Source organism: Netta rufina (assembly GCF_964035555.1).
Source record: "Netta rufina genome assembly, chromosome: 18".
Taxonomy (NCBI): domain Eukaryota; kingdom Metazoa; phylum Chordata; class Aves; order Anseriformes; family Anatidae; genus Netta; species Netta rufina.
The window spans coordinates 13,454,673-13,482,607 of NC_140142.1; the positions used below are offsets into that span (position 1 = coordinate 13,454,673).

Consider the following 27,935-nt stretch of genomic DNA (forward strand, 5'->3'; position numbering starts at 1 on the left):
TACCCTGGGGTTTTTGTCCCCTTGTCTAGAGCTTATGAGGAGATATGATATATTCTTGCGATGAGGGCTCATGGATTCCTTTCAACCCTGTGCAGCAACTTGGATGTGTCATACCGCTGTTCTTCTCATGGCATCACACTGCCCACCACATCCCACAGAACCCAGGAAGAGCCCTGACCAGATGTGGGGGTGCAGAATCTCCCCTCCCAGTGGCTGGGGTCAGGCCTTGGCTCTTCTGCTTCAACAAAACCAAAAAACACTTTTCTCAGCACAGCGCTTTGCCAGTCTGTAATCATGGCTTCCAATTTTCCAGTTCCTGCCTTCATATGTCCCTGGCGAGGTTATGTTAGTACCAGCCCTCACTGGGACCCATTAATACTTCCTGTCACTTCAACTTTTGTGCCTCCTGACTTGACTTGCTAAAGTGGTTACATCACTCTCCTCTCAGTACCTGAGCTTCATAGATTCAACACCAAAATACAACATGGACCTCATAAAAATGAAGAAGCTCCTAACATCTCTTGCATAGTTTTCTTAAAGACTTCAAGTTTTATCAGCTAATTGCAGAGCTTGCATGGTGTAGTTAAGGAAGAAGATTTCAAAAAGAACTTAATAAAAAACTTCTTGTTTCAAAGTCTGAATTTTGCTGCATTTCAGTTTTGAGCATTATTCTCCTATTGCTCTTCATCCTGGGTGACTTCTTTGGAGACCTCCATCAGGAAGAAAAGCAGAATCTGGAGGTCTGACAGCTCCACTGCCAGCAGTGGTCTTTGTCCCTGTAACTGCAGCCCAGCCCAGCACATGAAACCCTTTCTAAGACAGGTCAGTTGTTACTTGGGAACAAAATAAATATTAAAATAAATTAAAATAAATTATAACAAATTAATAAAATAAAATAAAATAAAATATTAAAATAAAATAATAAAATTGAAATAACCGTTGGAATCTGAGAAATTCAGCTTAAATCTTAGTAGACACCTGCACATCCATGGTCTCTCATGAGTCTTCTGTGGAAAACTCAGGAAGAAAAGTAAAGAAAATATATCTTCAAGCGGCTGTAGCTGTACCCATGAGCTTGGCCTCTTTTGGGAAATCATCTCCTTCGAGCCACAGAAACCTAAATTGAGTAATGTGAAAAGACCTGCCCAGTCAATAGAATAGGGCAAAGTCATGCTTCCTGTGTTATAGATGCAGAAGGCAAAAAGAATTGCATTGTGCTTTATACCTACTAGGAGGAAAATTAACTCTGTCCTAACTGAAACCAGGACAAGGGTGCACTCTATTCCATCATTGTCCTGGTTTCAGCTAGAACAGAATTAATTTTCTTCCTAGTAGCTGGTGGAATGCTGTGTTTTGGCTTAGGATGAGAAGAGTGCTGATAACACCCCGATGTTTTAATTGTTGCAGAGCAGTGCTTATACCAAGCCAAGGACATCTCAGCCTTTTGCTCTGTCCTGCCAACAGGCAGGCTGGGGGTGCAGTAAGAGCTGGGAGGGGACAGACCCAGGACAGGTGACCCAAACTAGCCAAAGGGGTATTCCATACCATCTGACGTCATGCTAAACAATATATAGGGGTGGCTAGCCGGGGGGAGGGGGCCGGACTGCTCGGGGTTAGGCTGGGCATCAGTCAGCGGGTGGTGAGCAATTGCATTGTGCATCACTTGTTTGTACATATTATTATTACTTTCCTATTATCACCATTGTAACATTATTATTAATATTATTGTTATTATTATTTTGTTATTATTATTTTCCTGTCTTATTAAACTGTCTTTATCTCAACTCACGGGCTTCACTTTCCATTTCTCTCCCCCGTCCCAGAGAGGGAGGGGGGAGGGTGAGCGAACGGCTGCGTGGTGTTTAGCTGCTGGCTGGGTTAAACCACGACAATCATCCAGGTCCCTGACAAATAAGTTGAACAGGACTGGACTCAGTGTAGGTCCCTGGGAGACACTGCTGGCTACAGGCCTCCAACTAGACTCTGTTCCACTAAGCACGACCCTCTGAACTCTGCCAGCCAGCCAGCTCACATCCCACCTCACCGACCACTCCTCCACCTCATACTTCCTGAGCTTGCCTATGAGGATGTTATGGGAGACAGTGCTGAAAGCCTTGCTGAAGTCAAAGTAGACAACATCTACTGCTCTCCCCTCACCCACTCAGCTAGTCATTCCATCATAGAAGCCTATCAAGTTGGTGAAGCATGGTTTCCCTTGGTGAACCCGTACTGACTACTCCTGATCACCTTCTTCTCTTCCACATGCTGGAGATGACCTTGAGGATGAGCTGTTCCATTGCCTTTCCAGGGACGGAGGCGAGGCTGTCCGGCCTGTAGCTGCCTGGGGCCTCCTTCTTGCCCTTGTTGAAGAGCGGTATGACATGAGCTTTCTTCCAGTCTTGAGGCAGCTCTCCTGTTCTCCATGACCTTTCAAAAATGATGGAGAGTGGACCAGCAGTAACATCTGCCAGCTCCCTTAGCACTCATGAATGTATCCCATCGCGGTGCATGGATTTGTGGCTGTCAGGTTTTCCTAAGACATCTCTGACCTGATCCTCTTCAACCAATGGAGAGTCCTCGTTTCTCCAGATTTCCTCCCTTGTTCCTAATGCCAGAGATTCTGGAGGGCTGCTCTTAGCAGTGAAGACTGAAGCAAAGAAGGCATTCGGTAATTCTGCCTTCTCCGTATCCTTTGTCACGAGGACACCCACCTCATTAAGCAGTGGGCCCACATTTTCCTTCCTCTTCCTTCTGCTCTTGATATATTTAAAAAGGACCTTTTCTCGGACAATGTCCTTATATTCTTCCCAAGTGACTTGTCCCTTTTTTCCACGTTATGTATACTTCCTTCTTCTATTTAAATCACTCCAGGATCTCCTTGATCTTTCCAGCAGGTCTCCTGCCCCCTTTGACATTTTGCTCACAGGAATACATATCTCTTGAGCTTGGAGGACTTGGAGGTCAGTGCGCTATTGCTGCCAGTGCACCGTTGTGGCAGCCCTCAGCACCTGCTCTTCGGCTCTCAGCAACCCCACAACAGAAGGGTCCTGTGTGAGACCAGGAAAGGTAGACAACTATTTGATGTTTGCTGCATTCAGGGCAGTTATGCCAACAGCCCTCTGGTACCCTTTTGTTTACTTGTTTGCCCTTGGAAAAAGCCAGAAACGCAGTCTGGAGGCATATCGTTAGAGTTACCTAATGATGTTCAAATTACTCAAGAGCTATCATGACCGGCACAAAAGAAAGAAGGGGAAGGTGCCATGTCTTGTTCCCTCCACCAATTGGATTCATGAGTGTCATACCAGTAGCACCTCAAATAATATTTATTGGTGCAGATTTAGGGAAAGCATCACAAGCCCATATTTGCTTTCCTAGTGGTAATTTAGCAGTTTCTTGCAATCTGTAGTTGCTTTACAGGGAAGGATTTGTAGCAATTTGTAATACAGACATTCATGAAAAGAGCAAGGAGGTGTCCTTGTGAACTTTGGAATCCTACCAACCTACTGCTGTGATCCATGGGCAAGCTGACCCTCCTAGGTCCTGACCATTGATACTGTGATGCCCTTGGAGAGGTCCTCAAAGCTGCAGGAGCAACCACGTACCTGGGGCTTGGAGATATCCCTTTGCTGCAGAGAACAGACTCAACCACAGGGGCTAGACCCTTCAGATTTCCCAGTGCCATGAAAAAGTTTTTTTGTTTTTTTTTTTCTGCTCAGGTCTGCTGCCCCCTCACATACAGCTAGGCCTGTGGCTCATCTCCCTGTGGAGGATGAGGAGGCAAAGCTCTGCTGGTGCCTGAGTAAGGGAGAAATACTCCACCTGTGGAAGGGCAGGGCTGGTGGGGAGGTGGCACAGGACAGGCACTGGCCACTTTCTCCTATTGCCCACCCAGGGAGCCTTAAGACCGCATGTCAGTGTCCATACTGCCCACAGGTGCCTGAAGAACTGTATCCTGAGATCCATCTTCTCTCCTGTACATATGAGTTTTCCTTTTTTTCTCACAGTTTGGGACCTGCATTGGTGTACGTGGTAAGTGGCACTGAAAGGCTGTGTCTCCCACCGTGTTTTTTGGTGGGTTGTTCCCATTGCAGCAGCAGAGCAGCAGCTAATTGCTCCTGGAAGAAAACTGAAACAGCTTCTTCAGGGCATGCTTGAGCTCCTGGTTCCTTATGCTGTAGATGAAGGGGTTCACTGCTGGAGGTACCACTGAGTACAGAACTGCCACTGCAAAGTCCAGGTATAGGGAGAAGGTGGTAGGGGGCTTCACACCAGCAAACAAGATAGTGCTGACAAACAGGGAGACTACCGCAAGGTGAGGGAGGCATGTGGAAAAGGCTTTGTGCAGGCCCTGCTGCGAGGGAATCCTCAGCACAGCCCTGAAGATCTGCACATAGGACACCACAATGAAAACAAAACAGCCAGCACCTAAACAAAAGCTAAATGCAATAAACCCAACTTCCCTGAGGTACGCATCAGAGCAGGAGAGCTTGAGGATCTGGGGGATTTCACAGAAGAACTGGTCCACAGCATTGCCATGGCAAAGGGGAAGGGAAAATGTAGTGGCCGTGTGCAGGACAGCAATGAGAAAGCCACTGGCCCAGGCAGCTGCTGCCATCTGGGCACAAGCTCTGCTGCCCAGGACGCTCCCGTAGTGCAGGGGCTTGCAGACAGCAATGTAGCGGTCATAGGCCATGACGGTGAGAACATAAAATTCTGCTGTAATCATAAAGACATATAGAAAGACCTGGGCAGCACATGCTTCATAGGAGATGGCCCTGGTGTCCCACAGAGAATTGGCCATGGCTTTGGGCACAGTGGTGGAGATGGATCCCAGGTCGAGGAGGGCGAGGTTGAGGAGGAAGAAGTACATGGGCGTGTGGAGGCGGTGGTCACAGGCTATGGCGGTGAGGATGAGGCCATTGCCCAGGAGGGCAGCCAGGTAGATGCCCAGGAAGAGCGCGAAGTGCAGGAGCTGCAGCTCGCGTGTCTCTGCAAATGCCAGCAGGAGGAACTCGCTCAAGAGCTGATGTTGGGCATTTGCTGGCTCTGGACATGGACACTGCTAAATGAGAAAAAAAATAAAAAATAAATAGAGAGTCTTACGAGTAATGTCTGACCAAAATTCAGATAATTCCCAAGCAAAACCTTACATTCCCTGTTTCCAAGAGGACCTTTGTGTCTCTCCCTGTCTGGAGCCCTGCTTTGTGCTTGCTGAGTGTCCTGTACACTGCAGCCTCCTCTGCCCAGCAGCTCCCAGTGAGCCTGCTCTGCTCTATTCGAGGTTCCAAGAGGGAAGGTTCCTGGGAAGTGGCTCCCTCTGCTGAGAGAGGGGTGTTTGGCAATGTGACTATGTGTGTTTTCTGTTTTCAATACCCAGGAGACAAACTCAGCAGGTGGATCGTGCATGTCTGGCCAGAGAGAACAGGGAGTATCCCCTCCTGCTTCACCCGCCATGCACAGCACTCCCCGTCAGAATCAGACACCACCAGCTGCCACGCCGGGCAAGGGCATGGGCAGGCATGGGCAGGCAGGGCAGACCCAACCCAATGCAGAGGCTGTGGTGTTGGTAAGGTAGAGCCTTTCCTCACAGCCCTGTGCCATCTGGCGGGCACAGACAGGAGAGGGACAAGAGCTCTGGAATGGAAGAAGCATTTGGAATATGCTCCTTGTCATATGGTAGGAATTTGGGGGTAGGACCTCTGTGGAGCCAGGAGCTAGACTCGATGATCCTTGTGGGTCCCTTCCAACTCGGAATATTCTATGATTCTGTGATTCTGTGCCTTCCTCCATGGAGGCAGGTGGAGTCGGCCTGCAGGAAATGTGTCTACTTACAAAGAGATTTAAGGTTCATATACCCCATATTCTCAGCCCCCCATATTCTACAACCCATGACAGAAGCTCCGAGGGGAAGACAGGAGACCAGATGCTGCTGCAAGGAAGGTGCCTGCACTGCAGGGGATAGCAGGGAGGGAGCAGCTCCCTCTCACTGCCTGCCCATGTCCCTGCTGCCTAAAGCTGCCCTGCAGCACCTTCTCCTCCACACCGCACAAACCATGAGAGACATCCTGACAGCTCCTGGCCAGGCAGAGACACCCTGCATCCAGGAGCCCCTTCCAGGAACCTTCCCTGCACTGTCCTGCAGCCAGAGACTTACCGTGGGCAGAGCTGAGAACGTTTCTCCTGCACTGAGCTCTCCTCTGCGTGCACCCTCCAGGCTGCCTGGAATCCCTTTCTGCCTGGGTGCCTGCAGTCAGAGCCCCCAGCCCTGCTGCGCTGTGCAGAGGAGCTGCTCCTGCACAGCTGTCTCTCTGCACCAGGGCCCTCTTTCCACGAGCTCTCTCTGTCCCACGAGCCTGGCCCAGCTCAGCAGCACAGGCCCAGCCCAAGGCATTGCAATCACCCCTCTGGGGGCTTTCCTGATGAACCACAAACCTCAGGAACTCAGAGACAATTGAAGACATCTCTCCAGAAGTCCAAGTCAGATGCAAGTTTCCTGGAATTTCCCCCTGAGGGCCAGCACTGACACAGCCTCCCTTGGAGCTCATTAGAGCAGAATGTTGGAGGCAGTGAGGACAAGGAGACAAAGACAATGTGAAGGTGACACTGAGGTGTAGACAAAGTAGATGCATTTCAGCAAGTACAGGGGCCAGGCCTTGACCTCCAGCCCCTGGGAAGGGAGATCCTTTCCCTTCACACAGTGCTCAGGGCTCTTCCTGGGGCAGTAGGAGATGGGGATGTGCATGGCCAAGTGCAGGAGGATGGTACGACCCCTGCCTAGTTGATGGGTGGAGGTAAGGAGGCAATGAGGCTCTGGTGCTTTAACAATAACCTGTCTCCTGATAGGCCTCAGTGGCACAGACAACAGCCGTAGCCTCAGGCACAGAGACCTATGTCCTGTTGGCACTTTCAGCCTTGCCACAGCCCTTGCTCCTCTCCACACCAGGCTGTCCAAGGGACTCTCACACCTGCACCTCTTTTCCTGCTGTCTCTACACCCTTGTCTGTGTGGTGTCTCAGGGGATCTGAGATGAGTCTGATAACTTAGATTGCTTGCTGGCTGTGCTCCTCGTAAGGCAGCTCTGTAGGAAGCTGGCCTGCTTCCTGGTGAGCAGGCACCTCTGCTCTATGGCATCCCTCGTGGTGCCCTGGCCCTTCTCCTCCTGGGCACTGCTCACTCAGCAGGGTCCCAGTCTGCCCTGATGTGGGGGGTTCCTCTTCCTCTAGTGCAGGACTAGGTTCTGATCCTTGTAATGCCAAGAGGTTCCTGTAGGCAAAATCCTGCAGTTTCTCAATATTTTCTCCACACTGATGGTCCATTCTGTCAGGTGTTAATATCTGCAGGCAGACAGGTCACCCTGATTGTGCTATCTCTCACAACATAACAGTAGCAGGTGTTTGTAGCACAGTTTGGGTAACACAGGAGTAACCAGTTGAATGGAATTGCAGCACAGAATCACTGAAGGGTAGGGGATGGAAGGCTGCCAGATTCCACATTTTCTGTTCTTCCTTCTCATGCATGCTGTTATTTTGTATAAAATTGCATCCTATTTACAAAACACTGCGCTGTACCATCTAATAGGAAGAAAATTAAGTCTATCCCAGCCAATACATGGAGAATATCCACCCCATATTCTATACCATCTGCATCGTGCTCAGCTCCAGTACTTTCCAATTAATCACCACCACCTTTCCTCTTTTGATATTCACACAGAGATATCATGCCTTTAGTCTATGGGTGTCCTGGAGTTGGCTAGGATTGAGTTAATTTTCCTCCTAGTAGCTGGTATGATGCTGTGTTTTGGATTTAGCATGAGAAGAATGCTGATTACACCCTGATGGCTTAGTTGTTGCCCAAGTTGTTGTGGGATAGAAGCAGGACAGCTGACCCCAAGTAGCCAAAGGGATATTCCAGACCATGGAACAGCAAAAGGGATGTTCCAGACCCCAAGTAGCCAAAAGGATGTTCCAGAAAAATCAATATGGGCTGGCTGTCCAGGGTACGGAGTACCGTTGCTGCAGGACAGGCAATCACCATCATGATCATGATCATCATTGTTTGTATTATTTGTCTTCCCTTTATGTCCTATTAAACTGTCTTTATCTCAACCCATGATTTCTTTTTTATTTTATTTTTTTCCTCTCCTCATTCTCAACTGCATCCACTGGGGATGTAGCAGGGTGTGTGTATGAGTGAATGGCTGTGTGGTGCTGAGCTGCCTGCCGGGATAAACCACACTCTTTTTGGTGCCCAACATGGAGCACAAAGTTTGAGCCAATGACAGATCTGACCACAGCATGTTAAAAGAAAGCTGTTATAAACATTAGTTGATTTTAATACTTGCTGATCACAACGTTGATTTTCTTTTTTTTTTTTTTTTTTCTTAAATCTCAGGTCTGTTGTGCTGCATTTCAGAATTGTGTTGTATAGAACATTATTTACTGTATGTCTCCCCTGTCATGCTGTTTATCTTTTCTGATGGCTGGTTTAACTTTATTCTTTCGGTGTACCGTGTAACACTGGCTTATGACATGGTAAAATTCCTGGTCATGAAACTAATCTGGTACTTGCACTCAGCATTGCCATTACCTCCATACCTTGGGAGACATCTCTCAGAAACTATTAAGAATTACACTCTGGACCTTTTCTCCTCAGGTGTCCTGGTTTCAGTTAGAACAGAATTAATTTTCTTCCTAGTAGCTGGTGGAATGCTGTGTTTTGGCTTAGGATGAGAAGAGTGCTGATAACACCCCGATGTTTTAATTGTTGCAGAGCAGTGCTTATACCAAGCCAAGGACATCTCAGCCTTTCGCTCTGTCCTGCCAACAGGCAGGCTGGGGGTGCAGTTAGAGCTGGGAGGGGACAGACCCAGGACAGGTGACCCAAACTAGCCAAAGGGGTATTCCATACCATCTGACGTCATGCTAAACAATATATAGGGGTGGCTAGCCGGGGGGAGGGGGCCGGACTGCTCGGGGTTAGGCTGGGCATCGGTCAGCGGGTGGTGAGCAATTGCATTGTGCATCACTTGTTTGTACATATTATTATTACTTTCCTATTATCACCATTGTATTATTATTATTATTGTTGTTATTATTATTTTTGTTATTATTATTTTCCTGTCTTATTAAACTGTCTTTATCTCAACTCACGGGCTTCACTTTCCATTTCTCTCCCCCGTCCCAGAGAGGGAGGGGGGAGGGTGAGCGAACGGCTGCGTGGTGTTTAGCTGCTGGCTGGGTTAAACCACGACAATCATCCAGGTCCCTGACAAATAAGTTGAACAGGACTGGACTCAGTGTAGGTCCCTGGGAGACACTGCTGGCTACAGGCCTCCAACTAGACTCTGTTCCACTAAGCACGACCCTCTGAACTCTGCCAGCCAGCCAGCTCACATCCCACCTCACCGACCACTCCTCCACCTCATACTTCCTGTGCTTGCCTATGAGGATGTTATGGGAGACAGTGCTGAAAGCCTTGCTGAAGTCAAAGTAGACAACATCTACTGCTCTCCCCTCACCCACTCAGCTAGTCATTCCATCATAGAAGCCTATCAAGTTGGTGAAGCATGGTTTCCCTTGGTGAACCCGTACTGACTACTCCTGATCACCTTCTTCTCTTCCACATGCTGGAGATGACCTTGAGGATGAGCTGTTCCATTGCCTTTCCAGGGACGGAGGTGAGGCTGTCCGGCCTGTAGCTGCCTGGGGCCTCCTTCTTGCCCTTGTTGAAGAGCGGTATGACATGAGCTTTCTTCCAGTCTTGAGGCAGCTCTCCTGTTCTCCATGACCTTTCAAAAATGATGGAGAGTGGACCAGCAGTAACATCTGCCAGCTCCCTTAGCACTCATGAATGTATCCCATCGCGGTGCATGGATTTGTGGCTGTCAGGTTTTCCTAAGACATCTCTGACCTGATCCTCTTCAACCAATGGAGAGTCCTCGTTTCTCCAGATTTCCTCTCTTGTTCCTAATGCCAGAGATTCTGGAGGGCTGCTCTTAGCAGTGAAGACTGAAGCAAAGAAGGCATTCGGTAATTCTGCCTTCTCCGTATCCTTTGTCACGAGGACACCCACCTCATTAAGCAGTGGGCCCACATTTTCCTTCCTCTTCCTTCTGCTCTTGATATATTTAAAAAGGACCTTTTCTCGGACAATGTCCTTATATTCTTCCCAAGTGACTTGTCCCTTTTTTCCACGTTATGTATACTTCCTTCTTCTATTTAAATCACTCCAGGATCTCCTTGATCTTTCCAGCAGGTCTCCTGCCCCCTTTGACATTTTGCTCACAGGAATACATATCTCTTGAGCTTGGAGGACTTGGAGGTCAGTGCGCTATTGCTGCCAGTGCACCGTTGTGGCAGCCCTCAGCACCTGCTCTTCGGCTCTCAGCAACCCCACAACAGAAGGGTCCTGTGTGAGACCAGGAAAGGTAGACAACTATTTGATGTTTGCTGCATTCAGGGCAGTTATGCCAACAGCCCTCTGGTACCCTTTTGTTTACTTGTTTGCCCTTGGAAAAAGCCAGAAACGCAGTCTGGAGGCATATCGTTAGAGTTACCTAATGATGTTCAAATTACTCAAGAGCTATCATGACCGGCACAAAAGAAAGAAGGGGAAGGTGCCATGTCTTGTTCCCTCCACCAATTGGATTCATGAGTGTCATACCAGTAGCACCTCAAATAATATTTATTGGTGCAGATTTAGGGAAAGCATCACAAGCCCATATTTGCTTTCCTAGTGGTAATTTAGCAGTTTCTTGCAATCTGTAGTTGCTTTACAGGGAAGGATTTGTAGCAATTTGTAATACAGACATTCATGAAAAGAGCAAGGAGGTGTCCTTGTGAACTTTGGAATCCTACCAACCTACTGCTGTGATCCATGGGCAAGCTGACCCTCCTAGGTCCTGACCATTGATACTGTGATGCCCTTGGAGAGGTCCTCAAAGCTGCAGGAGCAACCACGTACCTGGGGCTTGGAGATATCCCTTTGCTGCAGAGAACAGACTCAACCACAGGGGCTAGACCCTTCAGATTTCCCAGTGCCATGAAAAAGTTTTTTTGTTTTTTTTTTCTGCTCAGGTCTGCTGCCCCCTCACATACAGCTAGGCCTGTGGCTCATCTCCCTGTGGAGGATGAGGAGGCAAAGCTCTGCTGGTGCCTGAGTAAGGGAGAAATACTCCACCTGTGGAAGGGCAGGGCTGGTGGGGAGGTGGCACAGGACAGGCACTGGCCACTTTCTCCTATTGCCCACCCAGGGAGCCTTAAGACCGCATGTCAGTGTCCATACTGCCCACAGGTGCCTGAAGAACTGTATCCTGAGATCCATCTTCTCTCCTGTACATATGAGTTTTCCTTTTTTTCTCACAGTTTGGGACCTGCATTGGTGTACGTGGTAAGTGGCACTGAAAGGCTGTGTCTCCCACCGTGTTTTTTGGTGGGTTGTTCCCATTGCAGCAGCAGAGCAGCAGCTAATTGCTCCTGGAAGAAAACTGAAACAGCTTCTTCAGGGCATGCTTGAGCTCCTGGTTGCTTATGCTGTAGATGAAGGGGTTCACTGCTGGAGGTACCACCGAGTACAGAACTGCCACTGCAAAGTCCAGGTATAGGGAGAAGGTGGTAGGGGGCTTCACACCAGCAAACAAGATAGTGCTGACAAACAGGGAGACTACCGCAAGGTGAGGGAGGCATGTGGAAAAGGCTTTGTGCAGGCCCTGCTGCGAGGGAATCCTCAGCACAGCCCTGAAGATCTGCACATAGGACACCACAATGAAAACAAAACAGCCAGCACCTAAACAAAAGCTAAATGCAATAAACCCAACTTCCCTGAGGTACGCATCAGAGCAGGAGAGCTTGAGGATCTGGGGGATTTCACAGAAGAACTGGTCCACAGCATTGCCATGGCAAAGGGGAAGGGAAAATGTAGTGGCCGTGTGCAGGACAGCAATGAGAAAGCCACTGGCCCAGGCAGTTGCTGCCATCTGGGCACAAGCTCTGCTGCCCAGGACGCTCCCGTAGTGCAGGGGCTTGCAGACAGCAATGTAGCGGTCATAGGCCATGACGGTGAGAACATAAAATTCTGCTGTAATCATAAAGACATATAGAAAGACCTGGGCAGCACATGCTTCATAGGAGATGGCCCTGGTGTCCCACAGAGAATTGGCCATGGCTTTGGGGACAGTGGTGGAGATGGATCCCAGGTCGAGGAGGGCGAGGTTGAGGAGGAAGAAGTACATGGGGGTGTGCAGGTGGTGGTCGTAGGCTACGGCGGTGAGGATGAGTCCGTTGCCCAGGAGGGCAGCCAGGTAGATGCCCAGGAAGAGCGCGAAGTGCAGGAGCTGCAGCTCGCGTGTCTCTGCAAATGCCAGCAGGAGGAACTCGCTCAAAGAGCTGGTGTTGGGCATTTGCTGGCTCTGGACATGGACACTGCTAAATGAGAAAAAAAATAAAAAATAAATAGAGAGTCTTACGAGTAATGTCTGACCAAAATTCAGATAATTCCCAAGCAAAACCTTACATTCCCTGTTTCCAAGAGGACCTTTGTGTCTCTCCCTGTCTGGAGCCCTGCTTTGTGCTTGCTGAGTGTCCTGTACACTGCAGCCTCCTCTGCCCAGCAGCTCCCAGTGAGCCTGCTCTGCTCTATTCGAGGTTCCAAGAGGGAAGGTTCCTGGGAAGTGGCTCCCTCTGCTGAGAGAGGGGTGTTTGGCAATGTGACTATGTGTGTTTTCTGTTTTCAATACCCAGGAGACAAACTCAGCAGGTGGATCGTGCATGTCTGGCCAGAGAGAACAGGGAGTATCCCCTCCTGCTTCACCCGCCATGCACAGCACTCCCCGTCAGAATCAGACACCACCAGCTGCCACGCCGGGCAAGGGCATGGGCAGGCATGGGCAGGCAGGGCAGACCCAACCCAATGCAGAGGCTGTGGTGTTGATAAGGTAGAGCCTTTCCTCACAGCCCTGTGCCATCTGGCGGGCACAGACAGGAGAGGGACAAGAGCTCTGGAATGGAAGAAGCATTTGGAATATGCTCCTTGTCATATGGTAGGAATTTGGGGGTAGGACCTCTGTGGAGCCAGGAGCTGGACTCAATGATCCTTGTGGGTCCCTTCCAACTCGGAATATTCTATGATTCTGTGATTCTGTGCCTTCCTCCATGGAGGCAGGTGGAGTCGGCCTGCAGGAAATGTGTCTACTTACAAAGAGATTTAAGGTTCATATACCCCATATTCTCAGCCCCCCATATTCTACAACCCATGACAGAAGCTCCGAGGGGAAGACAGGAGACCAGATGCTGCTGCAAGGAAGGTGCCTGCACTGCAGGGGATAGCAGGGAGGGAGCAGCTCCCTCTCACTGCCTGCCCATGTCCCTGCTGCCTACAGCTGCCCTGCAGCACCTTCTCCTCCACACCGCACAAACCATGAGAGACATCCTGGCAGCTCCTGGCCAGGCAGAGACACCCTGCATCCAGGAGCCCCTTCCAGGAACCTTCCCTGCACTGTCCTGCAGCCAGAGACTTACCGTGGACAGAGCTGAGAACGTTTCTCCTGCACTGAGCTCTCCTCTGCGTGCACCCTCCAGGCTGCCTGGAATCCCTTTCTGCCTGGGTGCCTGCAGTCAGAGCCCCCAGCCCTGCTGCGCTGTGCAGAGGAGCTGCTCCTGCACAGCTGTCTCTCTGCACCAGGGCCCTCTTTCCACGAGCTCTCTCTGTCCCACGAGCCTGGCCCAGCTCAGCAGCACAGGCCCAGCCCAAGGCATTGCAATCACCCCTCTGGGGGCTTTCCTGATGAACCACAAACCTCAGGAACTCAGAGACAATTGAAGACATCTCTCCAGAAGTCCAAGTCAGATGCAAGTTTCCTGGAATTTCCCCCTGAGGGCCAGCACTGACACAGCCTCCCTTGGAGCTCATTAGAGCAGAATGTTGGAGGCAGTGAGGACAAGGAGACAAAGACAATGTGAAGGTGACACTGAGGTGTAGACAAAGTAGATGCATTTCAGCAAGTACAGGGGCCAGGCCTTGACCTCCAGCCCCTGGGAAGGGAGATCCTTTCCCTTCACACAGTGCTCAGGGCTCTTCCTGGGGCAGTAGGAGATGGGGATGTGCATGGCCAAGTGCAGGAGGATGGTACGACCCCTGCCTAGTTGATGGGTGGAGGTAAGGAGGCAATGAGGCTCTGGTGCTTTAACAATAACCTGTCTCCTGATAGGCCTCAGTGGCACAGACAACAGCCGTAGCCTCAGGCACAGAGACCTATGTCCTGTTGGCACTTTCAGCCTTGCCACAGCCCTTGCTCCTCTCCACACCAGGCTGTCCAAGGGACTCTCACACCTGCACCTCTTTTCCTGCTGTCTCTACACCCTTGTCTGTGTGGTGTCTCAGGGGATCTGAGATGAGTCTGATAACTTAGATTGCTTGCTGGCTGTGCTCCTCGTAAGGCAGCTCTGTAGGAAGCTGGCCTGCTTCCTGGTGAGCAGGCACCTCTGCTCTATGGCATCCCTCGTGGTGCCCTGGCCCTTCTCCTCCTGGGCACTGCTCACTCAGCAGGGTCCCAGTCTGCCCTGATGTGGGGGGTTCCTCTTCCTCTAGTGCAGGACTAGGTTCTGATCCTTGTAATGCCAAGAGGTTCCTGTAGGCAAAATCCTGCAGTTTCTCAATATTTTCTCCACACTGATGGTCCATTCTGTCAGGTGTTAATATCTGCAGGCAGACAGGTCACCCTGATTGTGCTATCTCTCACAACATAACAGTAGCAGGTGTTTGTAGCACAGTTTGGGTAACACAGGAGTAACCAGTTGAATGGAATTGCAGCACAGAATCACTGAAGGGTAGGGGATGGAAGGCTGCCAGATTCCACATTTTCTGTTCTTCCTTCTCATGCATGCTGTTATTTTGTATAAAATTGCATCCTATTTACAAAACACTGCGCTGTACCATCTAATAGGAAGAAAATTAAGTCTATCCCAGCCAATACATGGAGAATATCCACCCCATATTCTATACCATCTGCATCGTGCTCAGCTCCAGTACTTTCCAATTAATCACCACCACCTTTCCTCTTTTGATATTCACACAGAGATATCATGCCTTTAGTCTATGGGTGTCCTGGAGTTGGCTAGGATTGAGTTAATTTTCCTCCTAGTAGCTGGTATGATGCTGTGTTTTGGATTTAGCATGAGAAGAATGCTGATTACACCCTGATGGCTTAGTTGTTGCCCAAGTTGTTGTGGGATAGAAGCAGGACAGCTGACCCCAAGTAGCCAAAGGGATATTCCAGACCATGGAACAGCAAAAGGGATGTTCCAGACCCCAAGTAGCCAAAAGGATGTTCCAGAAAAATCAATATGGGCTGGCTGTCCAGGGTACGGAGTACCGTTGCTGCAGGACAGGCAATCACCATCATGATCATGATCATCATTGTTTGTATTATTTGTCTTCCCTTTATGTCCTATTAAACTGTCTTTATCTCAACCCATGATTTCTTTTTTATTTTATTTTTTTCCTCTCCTCATTCTCAACTGCATCCACTGGGGATGTAGCAGGGTGTGTGTATGAGTGAATGGCTGTGTGGTGCTGAGCTGCCTGCCGGGATAAACCACACTCTTTTTGGTGCCCAACATGGAGCACAAAGTTTGAGCCAATGACAGATCTGACCACAGCATGTTAAAAGAAAGCTGTTATAAACATTAGTTGATTTTAATACTTGCTGATCACAACGTTGATTTTCTTTTTTTTTTTTTTTTTTTTTTTCTTAAATCTCAGGTCTGTTGTGCTGCATTTCAGAATTGTGTTGTATAGAACATTATTTACTGTATGTCTCCCCTGTCATGCTGTTTATCTTTTCTGATGGCTGGTTTAACTTTATTCTTTCGGTGTACCGTGTAACACTGGCTTATGACATGGTAAAATTCCTGGTCATGAAACTAATCTGGTACTTGCACTCAGCATTGCCATTACCTCCATACCTTGGGAGACATCTCTCAGAAACTATTAAGAATTACACTCTGGACCTTTTCTCCTCAGGTGTCCTGGTTTCAGTTAGAACAGAATTAATTTTCTTCCTAGTAGCTGGTGGAATGCTGTGTTTTGGCTTAGGATGAGAAGAGTGCTGATAACACCCTGATGTTTTAATTGTTGCAGAGCAGTGCTTATACCAAGCCAAGGACATCTCAGCCTTTCGCTCTGTCCTGCCAACAGGCAGGCTGGGGGTGCAGTTAGAGCTGGGAGGGGACAGACCCAGGACAGGTGACCCAAACTAGCCAAAGGGGTATTCCATACCATCTGACGTCATGCTAAACAATATATAGGGGTGGCTAGCCAGGGGGAGGGGGCCGGACTGCTCGGGGTTAGGCTGGGCATCGGTCAGCGGGTGGTGAGCAATTGCATTGTGCATCACTTGTTTGTACATATTATTATTACTTTCCTATTATCACCATTGTATTATTATTATTATTATTGTTGTTATTATTATTTTTGTTATTATTATTTTCCTGTCTTATTAAACTGTCTTTATCTCAACTCACGGGCTTCACTTTCCATTTCTCTCCCCCGTCCCAGAGAGGGAGGGGGGAGGGTGAGCGAACGGCTGCGTGGTGTTTAGCTGCTGGCTGGGTTAAACCACGACAATCATCCAGGTCCCTGACAAATAAGTTGAACAGGACTGGACTCAGTGTAGGTCCCTGGGAGACACTGCTGGCTACAGGCCTCCAACTAGACTCTGTTCCACTAAGCACGACCCTCTGAACTCTGCCAGCCAGCCAGCTCACATCCCACCTCACCGACCACTCCTCCACCTCATACTTCCTGTGCTTGCCTATGAGGATGTTATCGGAGACAGTGCTGAAAGCCTTGCTGAAGTCAAAGTAGACAACATCTACTGCTCTCCCCTCACCCACTCAGCTAGTCATTCCATCATAGAAGCCTATCAAGTTGGTGAAGCATGGTTTCCCTTGGTGAACCCGTACTGACTACTCCTGATCACCTTCTTCTCTTCCACATGCTGGAGATGACCTCCAGGATGAGCTGTTCCATTGCCTTTCCAGGGACGGAGGTGAGGCTGTCCGGCCTGTAGCTGCCTGGGGCCTCCTTCTTGCCCTTGTTGAAGAGCGGTATGACATGAGCTTTCTTCCAGTCTTGAGGCAGCTCTCCTGTTCTCCATGACCTTTCAAAAATGATGGAGAGTGGACCAGCAGTAACATCTGCCAGCTCCCTTAGCACTCATGAATGTATCCCATCGCGGTGCATGGATTTGTGGCTGTCAGGTTTTCCTAAGACATCTCTGACCTGATCCTCTTCAACCAATGGAGAGTCCTCGTTTCTCCAGATTTCCTCTCTTGTTCCTAATGCCAGAGATTCTGGAGGGCTGCTCTTAGCAGTGAAGACTGAAGCAAAGAAGGCATTCGGTAATTCTGCCTTCTCCGTATCCTTTGTCACGAGGACACCCACCTCATTAAGCAGTGGGCCCACATTTTCCTTCCTCTTCCTTCTGCTCTTGATATATTTAAAAAGGACCTTTTCTCGGACAATGTCCTTATATTCTTCCCAAGTGACTTGTCCCTTTTTTCCACGTTATGTATACTTCCTTCTTCTATTTAAATCACTCCAGGATCTCCTTGATCTTTCCAGCAGGTCTCCTGCCCCCTTTGACATTTTGCTCACAGGAATACATATCTCTTGAGCTTGGAGGACTTGGAGGTCAGTGCGCTATTGCTGCCAGTGCACCGTTGTGGCAGCCCTCAGCACCTGCTCTTCGGCTCTCAGCAACCCCACAACAGAAGGGTCCTGTGTGAGACCAGGAAAGGTAGACAACTATTTGATGTTTGCTGCATTCAGGGCAGTTATGCCAACAGCCCTCTGGTACCCTTTTGTTTACTTGTTTGCCCTTGGAAAAAGCCAGAAACGCAGTCTGGAGGCATATCGTTAGAGTTACCTAATGATGTTCAAATTACTCAAGAGCTATCATGACCGGCACAAAAGAAAGAAGGGGAAGGTGCCATGTCTTGTTCCCTCCACCAATTGGATTCATGAGTGTCATACCAGTAGCACCTCAAATAATATTTATTGGTGCAGATTTAGGGAAAGCATCACAAGCCCATATTTGCTTTCCTAGTGGTAACTTAGCAGTTTCTTGCAATCTGTAGTTGCTTTACAGGGAAGGATTTGTAGCAATTTGTAATACAGACATTCATGAAAAGAGCAAGGAGGTGTCCTTGTGAACTTTGGAATCCTACCAACCTACTGCTGTGATCCATGGGCAAGCTGACCCTCCTAGGTCCTGACCATTGATACTGTGATGCCCTTGGAGAGGTCCTCAAAGCTGCAGGAGCAACCACGTACCTGGGGCTTGGAGATATCCCTTTGCTGCAGAGAACAGACTCAACCACAGGGGCTAGACCCTTCAGATTTCCCAGTGCCATGAAAAAGTTTTTTTGTTTTTTTTTTCTGCTCAGGTCTGCTGCCCCCTCACATACAGCTAGGCCTGTGGCTCATCTCCCTGTGGAGGATGAGGAGGCAAAGCTCTGCTGGTGCCTGAGTAAGGGAGAAATACTCCACCTGTGGAAGGGCAGGGCTGGTGGGGAGGTGGCACAGGACAGGCACTGGCCACTTTCTCCTATTGCCCACCCAGGGAGCCTTAAGACCGCATGTCAGTGTCCATACTGCCCACAGGTGCCTGAAGAACTGTATCCTGAGATCCATCTTCTCTCCTGTACATATGAGTTTTCCTTTTTTTCTCACAGTTTGGGACCTGCATTGGTGTACGTGGTAAGTGGCACTGAAAGGCTGTGTCTCCCACCGTGTTTTTTGGTGGGTTGTTCCCATTGCAGCAGCAGAGCAGCAGCTAATTGCTCCTGGAAGAAAACTGAAACAGCTTCTTCAGGGCATGCTTGAGCTCCTGGTTGCTTATGCTGTAGATGAAGGGGTTCACTGCTGGAGGTACCACCGAGTACAGAACTGCCACTGCAAAGTCCAGGTATAGGGAGAAGGTGGTAGGGGGCTTCACACCGGCAAACAAGATAGTGCTGACAAACAGGGAGACTACCGCAAGGTGAGGGAGGCATGTGGAAAAGGCTTTGTGCAGGCCCTGCTGCGAGGGAATCCTCAGCACAGCCCTGAAGATCTGCACATAGGACACCACAATGAAAACAAAACAGCCAGCACCTAAACAAAAGCTAAATGCAATAAACCCAACTTCCCTGAGGTACGCATCAGAGCAGGAGAGCTTGAGGATCTGGGGGATTTCACAGAAGAACTGGTCCACAGCATTGCCATGGCAAAGGGGAAGGGAAAATGTAGTGGCCGTGTGCAGGACAGCAATGAGAAAGCCACTGGCCCAGGCAGTTGCTGCCATCTGGGCACAAGCTCTGCTGCCCAGGACGCTCCCGTAGTGCAGGGGCTTGCAGACAGCAATGTAGCGGTCATAGGCCATGACGGTGAGAACATAAAATTCTGCTGTAATCATAAAGACATATAGAAAGACCTGGGCAGCACATGCTTCATAGGAGATGGCCCTGGTGTCCCACAGAGAATTGGCCATGGCTTTGGGCACAGTGGTGGAGATGGATCCCAGGTCGAGGAGGGCGAGGTTGAGGAGGAAGAAGTACATGGGGGTGTGCAGGTGGTGGTCGTAGGCTACGGCGGTGAGGATGAGTCCGTTGCCCAGGAGGGCAGCCAGGTAGATGCCCAGGAAGAGCGCGAAGTGCAGGAGCTGCAGCTCGCGTGTCTCTGCAAATGCCAGCAGGAGGAACTCGCTCAAAGAGCTGGTGTTGGGCATTTGCTGGCTCTGGACATGGACACTGCTAAATGAGAAAAAAAATAAAAAATAAATAGAGAGTCTTACGAGTAATGTCTGACCAAAATTCAGATAATTCCCAAGCAAAACCTTACATTCCCTGTTTCCAAGAGGACCTTTGTGTCTCTCCCTGTCTGGAGCCCTGCTTTGTGCTTGCTGAGTGTCCTGTACACTGCAGCCTCCTCTGCCCAGCAGCTCCCAGTGAGCCTGCTCTGCTCTATTCGAGGTTCCAAGAGGGAAGGTTCCTGGGAAGTGGCTCCCTCTGCTGAGAGAGGGGTGTTTGGCAATGTGACTATGTGTGTTTTCTGTTTTCAATACCCAGGAGACAAACTCAGCAGGTGGATCGTGCATGTCTGGCCAGAGAGAACAGGGAGTATCCCCTCCTGCTTCACCCGCCATGCACAGCACTCCCCGTCAGAATCAGACACCACCAGCTGCCACGCCGGGCAAGGGCATGGGCAGGCATGGGCAGGCAGGGCAGACCCAACCCAATGCAGAGGCTGTGGTGTTGATAAGGTAGAGCCTTTCCTCACAGCCCTGTGCCATCTGGCGGGCACAGACAGGAGAGGGACAAGAGCTCTGGAATGGAAGAAGCATTTGGAATATGCTCCTTGTCATATGGTAGGAATTTGGGGGTAGGACCTCTGTGGAGCCAGGAGCTGGACTCAATGATCCTTGTGGGTCCCTTCCAACTCGGAATATTCTATGATTCTGTGATTCTGTGCCTTCCTCCATGGAGGCAGGTGGAGTCGGCCTGCAGGAAATGTGTCTACTTACAAAGAGATTTAAGGTTCATATACCCCATATTCTCAGCCCCCCATATTCTACAACCCATGACAGAAGCTCCGAGGGGAAGACAGGAGACCAGATGCTGCTGCAAGGAAGGTGCCTGCACTGCAGGGGATAGCAGGGAGGGAGCAGCTCCCTCTCACTGCCTGCCCATGTCCCTGCTGCCTACAGCTGCCCTGCAGCACCTTCTCCTCCACACCGCACAAACCATGAGAGACATCCTGGCAGCTCCTGGCCAGGCAGAGACACCCTGCATCCAGGAGCCCCTTCCAGGAACCTTCCCTGCACTGTCCTGCAGCCAGAGACTTACCGTGGACAGAGCTGAGAACGTTTCTCCTGCACTGAGCTCTCCTCTGCGTGCACCCTCCAGGCTGCCTGGAATCCCTTTCTGCCTGGGTGCCTGCAGTCAGAGCCCCCAGCCCTGCTGCGCTGTGCAGAGGAGCTGCTCCTGCACAGCTGTCTCTCTGCACCAGGGCCCTCTTTCCACGAGCTCTCTCTGTCCCACGAGCCTGGCCCAGCTCAGCAGCACAGGCCCAGCCCAAGGCATTGCAATCACCCCGCTGGGGGCTTTCCTGATGAACCACAAACCTCAGGAACTCAGAGACAATTGAAGACATCTCTCCAGAAGTCCAAGTCAGATGCAAGTTTCCTGGAATTTCCCCCTGAGGGCCAGCACTGACACAGCCTCCCTTGGAGCTCATTAGAGCAGAATGTTGGAGGCAGTGAGGACAAGGAGACAAAGACAATGTGAAGGTGACACTGAGGTGTAGACAAAGTAGATGCATTTCAGCAAGTACAGGGGCCAGGCCTTGACCTCCAGCCCCTGGGAAGGGAGATCCTTTCCCTTCACACAGTGCTCAGGGCTCTTCCTGGGGCAGTAGGAGATGGGGATGTGCATGGCCAAGTGCAGGAGGATGGTACGACCCCTGCCTAGTTGATGGGTGGAGGTAAGGAGGCAATGAGGCTCTGGTGCTTTAACAATAACCTGTCTCCTGATAGGCCTCAGTGGCACAGACAACAGCCGTAGCCTCAGGCACAGAGACCTATGTCCTGTTGGCACTTTCAGCCTTGCCACAGCCCTTGCTCCTCTCCACACCAGGCTGTCCAAGGGACTCTCACACCTGCACCTCTTTTCCTGCTGTCTCTACACCCTTGTCTGTGTGGTGTCTCAGGGGATCTGAGATGAGTCTGATAACTTAGATTGCTTGCTGGCTGTGCTCCTCGTAAGGCAGCTCTGTAGGAAGCTGGCCTGCTTCCTGGTGAGCAGGCACCTCTGCTCTATGGCATCCCTCGTGGTGCCCTGGCCCTTCTCCTCCTGGGCACTGCTCACTCAGCAGGGTCCCAGTCTGCCCTGATGTGGGGGGTTCCTCTTCCTCTAGTGCAGGACTAGGTTCTGATCCTTGTAATGCCAAGAGGTTCCTGTAGGCAAAATCCTGCAGTTTCTCAATATTTTCTCCACACTGATGGTCCATTCTGTCAGGTGTTAATATCTGCAGGCAGACAGGTCACCCTGATTGTGCTATCTCTCACAACATAACAGTAGCAGGTGTTTGTAGCACAGTTTGGGTAACACAGGAGTAACCAGTTGAATGGAATTGCAGCACAGAATCACTGAAGGGTAGGGGATGGAAGGCTGCCAGATTCCACATTTTCTGTTCTTCCTTCTCATGCATGCTGTTATTTTGTATAAAATTGCATCCTATTTACAAAACACTGCGCTGTACCATCTAATAGGAAGAAAATTAAGTCTATCCCAGCCAATACATGGAGAATATCCACCCCATATTCTATACCATCTGCATCGTGCTCAGCTCCAGTACTTTCCAATTAATCACCACCACCTTTCCTCTTTTGATATTCACACAGAGATATCATGCCTTTAGTCTATGGGTGTCCTGGAGTTGGCTAGGATTGAGTTAATTTTCCTCCTAGTAGCTGGTATGATGCTGTGTTTTGGATTTAGCATGAGAAGAATGCTGATTACACCCTGATGGCTTAGTTGTTGCCCAAGTTGTTGTGGGATAGAAGCGGGACAGCTGACCCCAAGTAGCCAAAGGGATATTCCAGACCATGGAACAGCAAAAGGGATGTTCCAGACCCCAAGTAGCCAAAAGGATGTTCCAGAAAAATCAATATGGGCTGGCTGTCCAGGGTACGGAGTACCGTTGCTGCAGGACAGGCAATCACCATCATGATCATGATCATCATTGTTTGTATTATTTGTCTTCCCTTTATGTCCTATTAAACTGTCTTTATCTCAACCCATGATTTCTTTTTTATTTTATTTTTTTCCTCTCCTCATTCTCAACTGCATCCACTGGGGATGTAGCAGGGTGTGTGTATGAGTGAATGGCTGTGTGGTGCTGAGCTGCCTGCCGGGATAAACCACACTCTTTTTGGTGCCCAACATGGAGCACAAAGTTTGAGCCAATGACAGATCTGACCACAGCATGTTAAAAGAAAGCTGTTATAAACATTAGTTGATTTTAATACTTGCTGATCACAACGTTGATTTTCTTTTTTTCTTTTTTTTTTTTTTTTTTCTTAAATCTCAGGTCTGTTGTGCTGCATTTCAGAATTGTGTTGTATAGAACATTATTTACTGTATGTCTCCCCTGTCATGCTGTTTATCTTTTCTGATGGCTGGTTTAACTTTATTCTTTCGGTGTACCGTGTAACACTGGCTTATGACATGGTAAAATTCCTGGTCATGAAACTAATCTGGTACTTGCACTCAGCATTGCCATTACCTCCATACCTTGGGAGACATCTCTCAGAAACTATTAAGAATTACACTCTGGACCTTTTCTCCTCAGGTGTCCTGGTTTCAGTTAGAACAGAATTAATTTTCTTCCTAGTAGCTGGTGGAATGCTGTGTTTTGGCTTAGGATGAGAAGAGTGCTGATAACACCCCGATGTTTTAATTGTTGCAGAGCAGTGCTTATACCAAGCCAAGGACATCTCAGCCTTTCGCTCTGTCCTGCCAACAGGCAGGCTGGGGGTGCAGTTAGAGCTGGGAGGGGACAGACCCAGGACAGGTGACCCAAACTAGCCAAAGGGGTATTCCATACCATCTGACGTCATGCTAAACAATATATAGGGGTGGCTAGCCAGGGGGAGGGGGCCGGACTGCTCGGGGTTAGGCTGGGCATCGGTCAGCGGGTGGTGAGCAATTGCATTGTGCATCACTTGTTTGTACATATTATTATTACTTTCCTATTATCATCATTGTAACATTATTATTATTATTATTTTGTTATTATTATTTTCCTGTCTTATTAAACTGTCTTTATCTCAACTCACGGGCTTCACTTTCCATTTCTCTCCCCCGTCCCGGAGAGGGAGGGGGGAGGGTGAGCGAACGGCTGCGTGGTGTTTAGCTGCCAGCCGGGTTAAACCACGACATCAGGAAACCAAGCTGTGGGGGAGACAAGAGGAAGACACTTTTCCCTACTTCTTCACTCTCCCTTTCTGCTAATTACACTAGCTCTTCAAAGTTGTGAATATCCTTGGGATGGTCAAACCAGCATGTTCCTATTGTTATGTCTCCTGAATGTGTTTCAGAACAACTTAAGAAGGCCATTCAGATACCTCTCTGGTGGCAGGAGAGTTTCGAGTGGCAAGGAGTGTGTGAGGATATGGGCAGGCACCTAGAGCACTGGGCAACTCCAAAGCTTTGGAAGTTCACCCCTGAGCAAGTGCAGAATCCTAATAAAAATGGTTAAATGCTTGAAAAGGAGGTGTTATAACCCTGGCATTTCCAAAGAAACACATACCACTGCAGTGTACTGGGTCCTGGCCTAAGTGTATCTAAGTGGGAAGGAGTGGCAAAAGCAACCCATTGGCACTAACCCAGAGACTCTGTGCATCCTTGCAAGAGACTACTTCAGGAGAGGATAGATACTTTAAGGACCCAGAAGGGTATCAGTGGGCTTTTGGCATAGCTGCCTTGGAGATGGAGGACATTAAACTGTTGTCTACCTTGCCTTGGTCTCTCAAAGGACTTTTCTGTTGTGGGGTTGATGAGGGTTGAAGGACAGCTGGTGCCAATCACTACCACAACCGTGCACCTGAGTCAGTATAGCACCAGCTGAGTCCACTAACTGAGGACTATCGTGGCCTGAATGAAGTCATGCAATGCTGAGTTCTGCCATGCTGGACACGGTAGAGCGTCCATGCAAACTGGAATCAAAGGCACCCAAGTGTTTTGCCACAACTGATATCGCTAATGCATTTTTCTCCATCTGTTTTCCAGCAGCGTGAAGGCCGCAGCTTGCTTGCAACATGGAATCAACTGCCCCAGGGCTGGAAACACAGCCCTGAGGGACTATGGACTGACCTATACTGCACTGGAAGCTGCTGAACACCTGCACTACATCAATGGCATCATCGTGTGGGGTGACAGAACAGAGGAAGTATTTGAGAAAGGGAAGAAAATACTCCAAAATCCTCTGAAAGCTGATTTTGCACTAAAAGAAATTAAGGCCAAGGGACGTGCACAACAGATCCTGATGCGGGCTGGCCTGGGTCAGGGGGACCATGCTCAGGGACAGGTTGAGCATTGGTGAGGGGCTTCTCAAAAACTGCATGGTGCATCACTTGCTCTGTACATATTCTTCTTCTTATTATTATTGTTATTATTACAATTTTATCTTCCTTTTCAGTCTTTTCAAATTTTAAATCATTCTTTATTGCCTAGGCCCTTGTGTTTGGTGAAACACATCCAGTTTGCCTACACATCCGTGTCACCTTCACATTGCCTTTGTCTCCTTGTCCTCACTGCCTTCAGTGTACTGCTGTAATAAGCTCCAAGGGAGGCTGTGTAAGTGCTGGCCTTGGGGGGACACTGCAGGAAACATACATCTGACCTGGACTTCTGGAGAGATGTCTTCAATTATCTCTCAGTGTCTAAGGTTTGTGGGCTCATCACCAAGGCCCCCAGAGGGGTGATTCCAATGCCTTGGGCTGGGCTTGTGCTGCTGAGCTGGGCCAGGCTCCTGGGAGAGAGAGAGCTCCTGGCAAGAGGGCCGTGGTGCAGAGAGACAGCTCTGCCAAGGAGAAGCTCCTCTGCAAAGCACAGCAGGGCTGGGGGCTCTGACCACAGCAGAGACATGGAGAGGAGAAAAGGAGAGAGGGCTTGGAGGCAGTTGGGAGAGGGAGGATGCTGAAAGCTGCCTGCAGGAGAAATCTGCACAGCCCTTGACAAGGTAAGTGTCTGGCTGCAGGGCCATGCAGCTGCAGGTCCTGGAAGGGTCTCCTCCTGGGTCTTGTTTCTCGGAGGGCAGTGGGCTTTGAGAGTCCTGCTGGGTTGAACTGTGAGGTGAGGATGTCTGGCAGAAAGTCCATGGAGAGCAATAACCCAGCTGCCCCTGGACAGCCAAAAGTCAAGTGATAAGCCTCTTCTAGACACTGCAGGGGTGCAGCCAGGATGATGGGAGAGCCCAGATTTCAAAAATTCAGCTGTCTGAGAGGCATCCTCCTGGGCCATAGGCTTCTCTCCAGCAGGATGCAGCTCTCTCTTGGCATCCTTGTGTTCTCCAGATGCCCCAAGGAGAAGACACCTCTGCACTAAGGCCATGTCCGTGCTGCTGAATGGCTGTCTGTGGGCAGCTGGAGTGAGGCCTCTGCAGCCCTGGCGAAGAGGGAGAAGCTGAGATCCTGCTCGTGCACTTGCAGACAAGGTGAGGATTCTGTCCATCTGCAGTGGGACTGGGGCTTCTCTGCTTTAAGCTGTCTCTACATATTGGGAAACCGTAGAGAGTGCTTGTTGTACTAAGCGTAAGAAAATCTGCCTTGCTCTATACTGGAGGGAGGCGTTCTTTGCAACAACACTGCGAAGTTCATGGATCTTATAAGTGGACTGAACTTCAGTTTCCCCCTTGTTCCTGCTTCCTGAATGCTTCACAGCAGGAAGGACTCCTCTGGAGCCCACATGAATCCCCGCTTCCAATGCCAGCCTCAGAAAGAATCAGCCAGGACTCAAGCAGTATAGCTGCAGAAAGATTCTCCTGCAAAGAGAGAGGCTTGGGATGAGAGTGCTCTAAGACTTTCAATATGTTTTCCTCAGAGAAGTCTCTTCTAACTTTGTTCTGCCTTCTCCTTTTCAACAGACAACTGTGTTCAATGTCAGAAAATGCCCAACATCAGCTCTGTAAGTGAATTCCTCCTGCTGGCATTCGCAGACACACGCGAGCTGCAGCTCCTGCACTTCGCGCTCTTCCTGGGCATCTACCTGGCTGCTCTCCTGGGCAACGGCCTCATCCTCACTGCCGTAGCCTGCGACCACCACCTCCACACCCCCATGTATTTCTTCCTCCTCAACCTCGCCCTCCTCCACCTGGGCTGCAACTCCAGCACTTTGCCCAAAGCCATGGCCAATTCCCTCTGGGACACCAGGACCATCTCCTATCAAGGCTCTGCTACACAAGTCCTCTTTTTTGTCTTCTTCTTTTGTTCAGAGTTTTCAGTTCTCACAGTCATGGCCTACGACCGTTACGTTGCCATCTGCAAGCCCCTGCACTACGGGAGCCTCCTGGGCAGCAGATCTTGTGCCCAGATGGCAGCAGCTGCCTGGGCCAGTGGCTTTCTCAATGCTGTCCTGCACACGGCCAACACATTTTCCCTGCCCCTCTGCCAAGGCAGTGCTGTGGACCAGTTCTTCTGTGAAATCCCCCAGATCCTCAAGCTATCCTGCTCAAATGCCTACCTCAGAGAATTTGAGCTACTTGTTTTCAGTTTTTCCTTAGTGTTTGGTTCTTTTGTTTTCATTGTTTTATCCTATGTGCAGATCTTCAGGGCTGTGCTGAGGATGCCCTCTGAGCAGAGCCATCACAAAGCCTTTTCCACGTGCCTCCGTCACCTGGCCGTGGTCTCCCTCTTTGTCAGCACTGTCCTGCTTGCCCACTTGAAGCCCCCCTCCATCTCTTCGCCATCCCTTGACCTGGTGGTATCAGTTTTGTACTCAGTGGTGCCTCCAGCAGTGAACCCCCTCATCTTCAGCATGAGGAACCAGGAGCTCAAGGATGCCTTGAGGAAACTGATAAGACCTGATATCTTAAAAAAAAAGCTCATTGTCTTCTTCATATGACTCATAATGCATTGCAGGAACAAGGTTTTCTTTTGGTCATTTTTCATTCTCTGGAGAGCGCCATCACAAACTCAGAGCTGTGGGGTGTATGGGCAGGAGGTTCAGCAATGACTGAGCAGGCCATTGCTCATTGCTCACTTGCTCTTCGGGGCATAGGATTACCCAGAAGAGCAGGGCCTGCTGTATGTGCATAGGAGACATGGAAAGAGAAACCCAATGCTGGTGACAGCAGGCACATCATATGTGTGTGGAGAGATGAATACGAAGGAGCACAAA

At 49.6% G+C, this 27,935-nt stretch overlaps 4 protein-coding genes across 4 annotated transcripts; 1 reads left to right on the forward strand and 3 right to left on the reverse strand.

Moving 5' to 3' along the window:
• Positions 1–4,105: 4,105 nt before the first annotated feature.
• On the reverse strand, positions 4,106–5,406 carry LOC311216537 (olfactory receptor 14C36-like; the record flags this gene model as incomplete). The annotated part of the gene is made up of 2 exons (XM_084298065.1): positions 4,106–5,062; positions 5,374–5,406. 2 exons carry the CDS (start codon positions 5,404–5,406, stop codon positions 4,106–4,108), a joined length of 990 nt encoding a protein of 329 aa, XP_084154191.1.
• Positions 5,407–11,464: 6,058 nt separating this feature from the next.
• On the reverse strand, positions 11,465–12,397 carry LOC311216538 (olfactory receptor 14C36-like; the record flags this gene model as incomplete). The annotated part of the gene is made up of 1 exon (XM_084298066.1): positions 11,465–12,397. The coding sequence occupies one exon, from the start codon at positions 12,395–12,397 to the stop codon at positions 11,465–11,467; it is 933 nt and encodes a 310-aa protein (XP_084154192.1).
• A 6,435-nt stretch (positions 12,398–18,832) lies between these two features.
• On the reverse strand, positions 18,833–19,765 carry LOC311216540 (olfactory receptor 14C36-like; the record flags this gene model as incomplete). Its single annotated transcript, XM_084298068.1, has 1 exon — positions 18,833–19,765. One exon carries the CDS (start codon positions 19,763–19,765, stop codon positions 18,833–18,835), a length of 933 nt encoding a protein of 310 aa, XP_084154194.1.
• Positions 19,766–26,705: 6,940 nt separating this feature from the next.
• LOC311216541 (olfactory receptor 14C36-like) lies at positions 26,706–27,659 on the forward strand (the record flags this gene model as incomplete). Its single annotated transcript, XM_084298069.1, has 1 exon — positions 26,706–27,659. One exon carries the CDS (start codon positions 26,706–26,708, stop codon positions 27,657–27,659), a length of 954 nt encoding a protein of 317 aa, XP_084154195.1.
• Between the last annotated feature and the right edge of the window lie 276 nt (positions 27,660–27,935).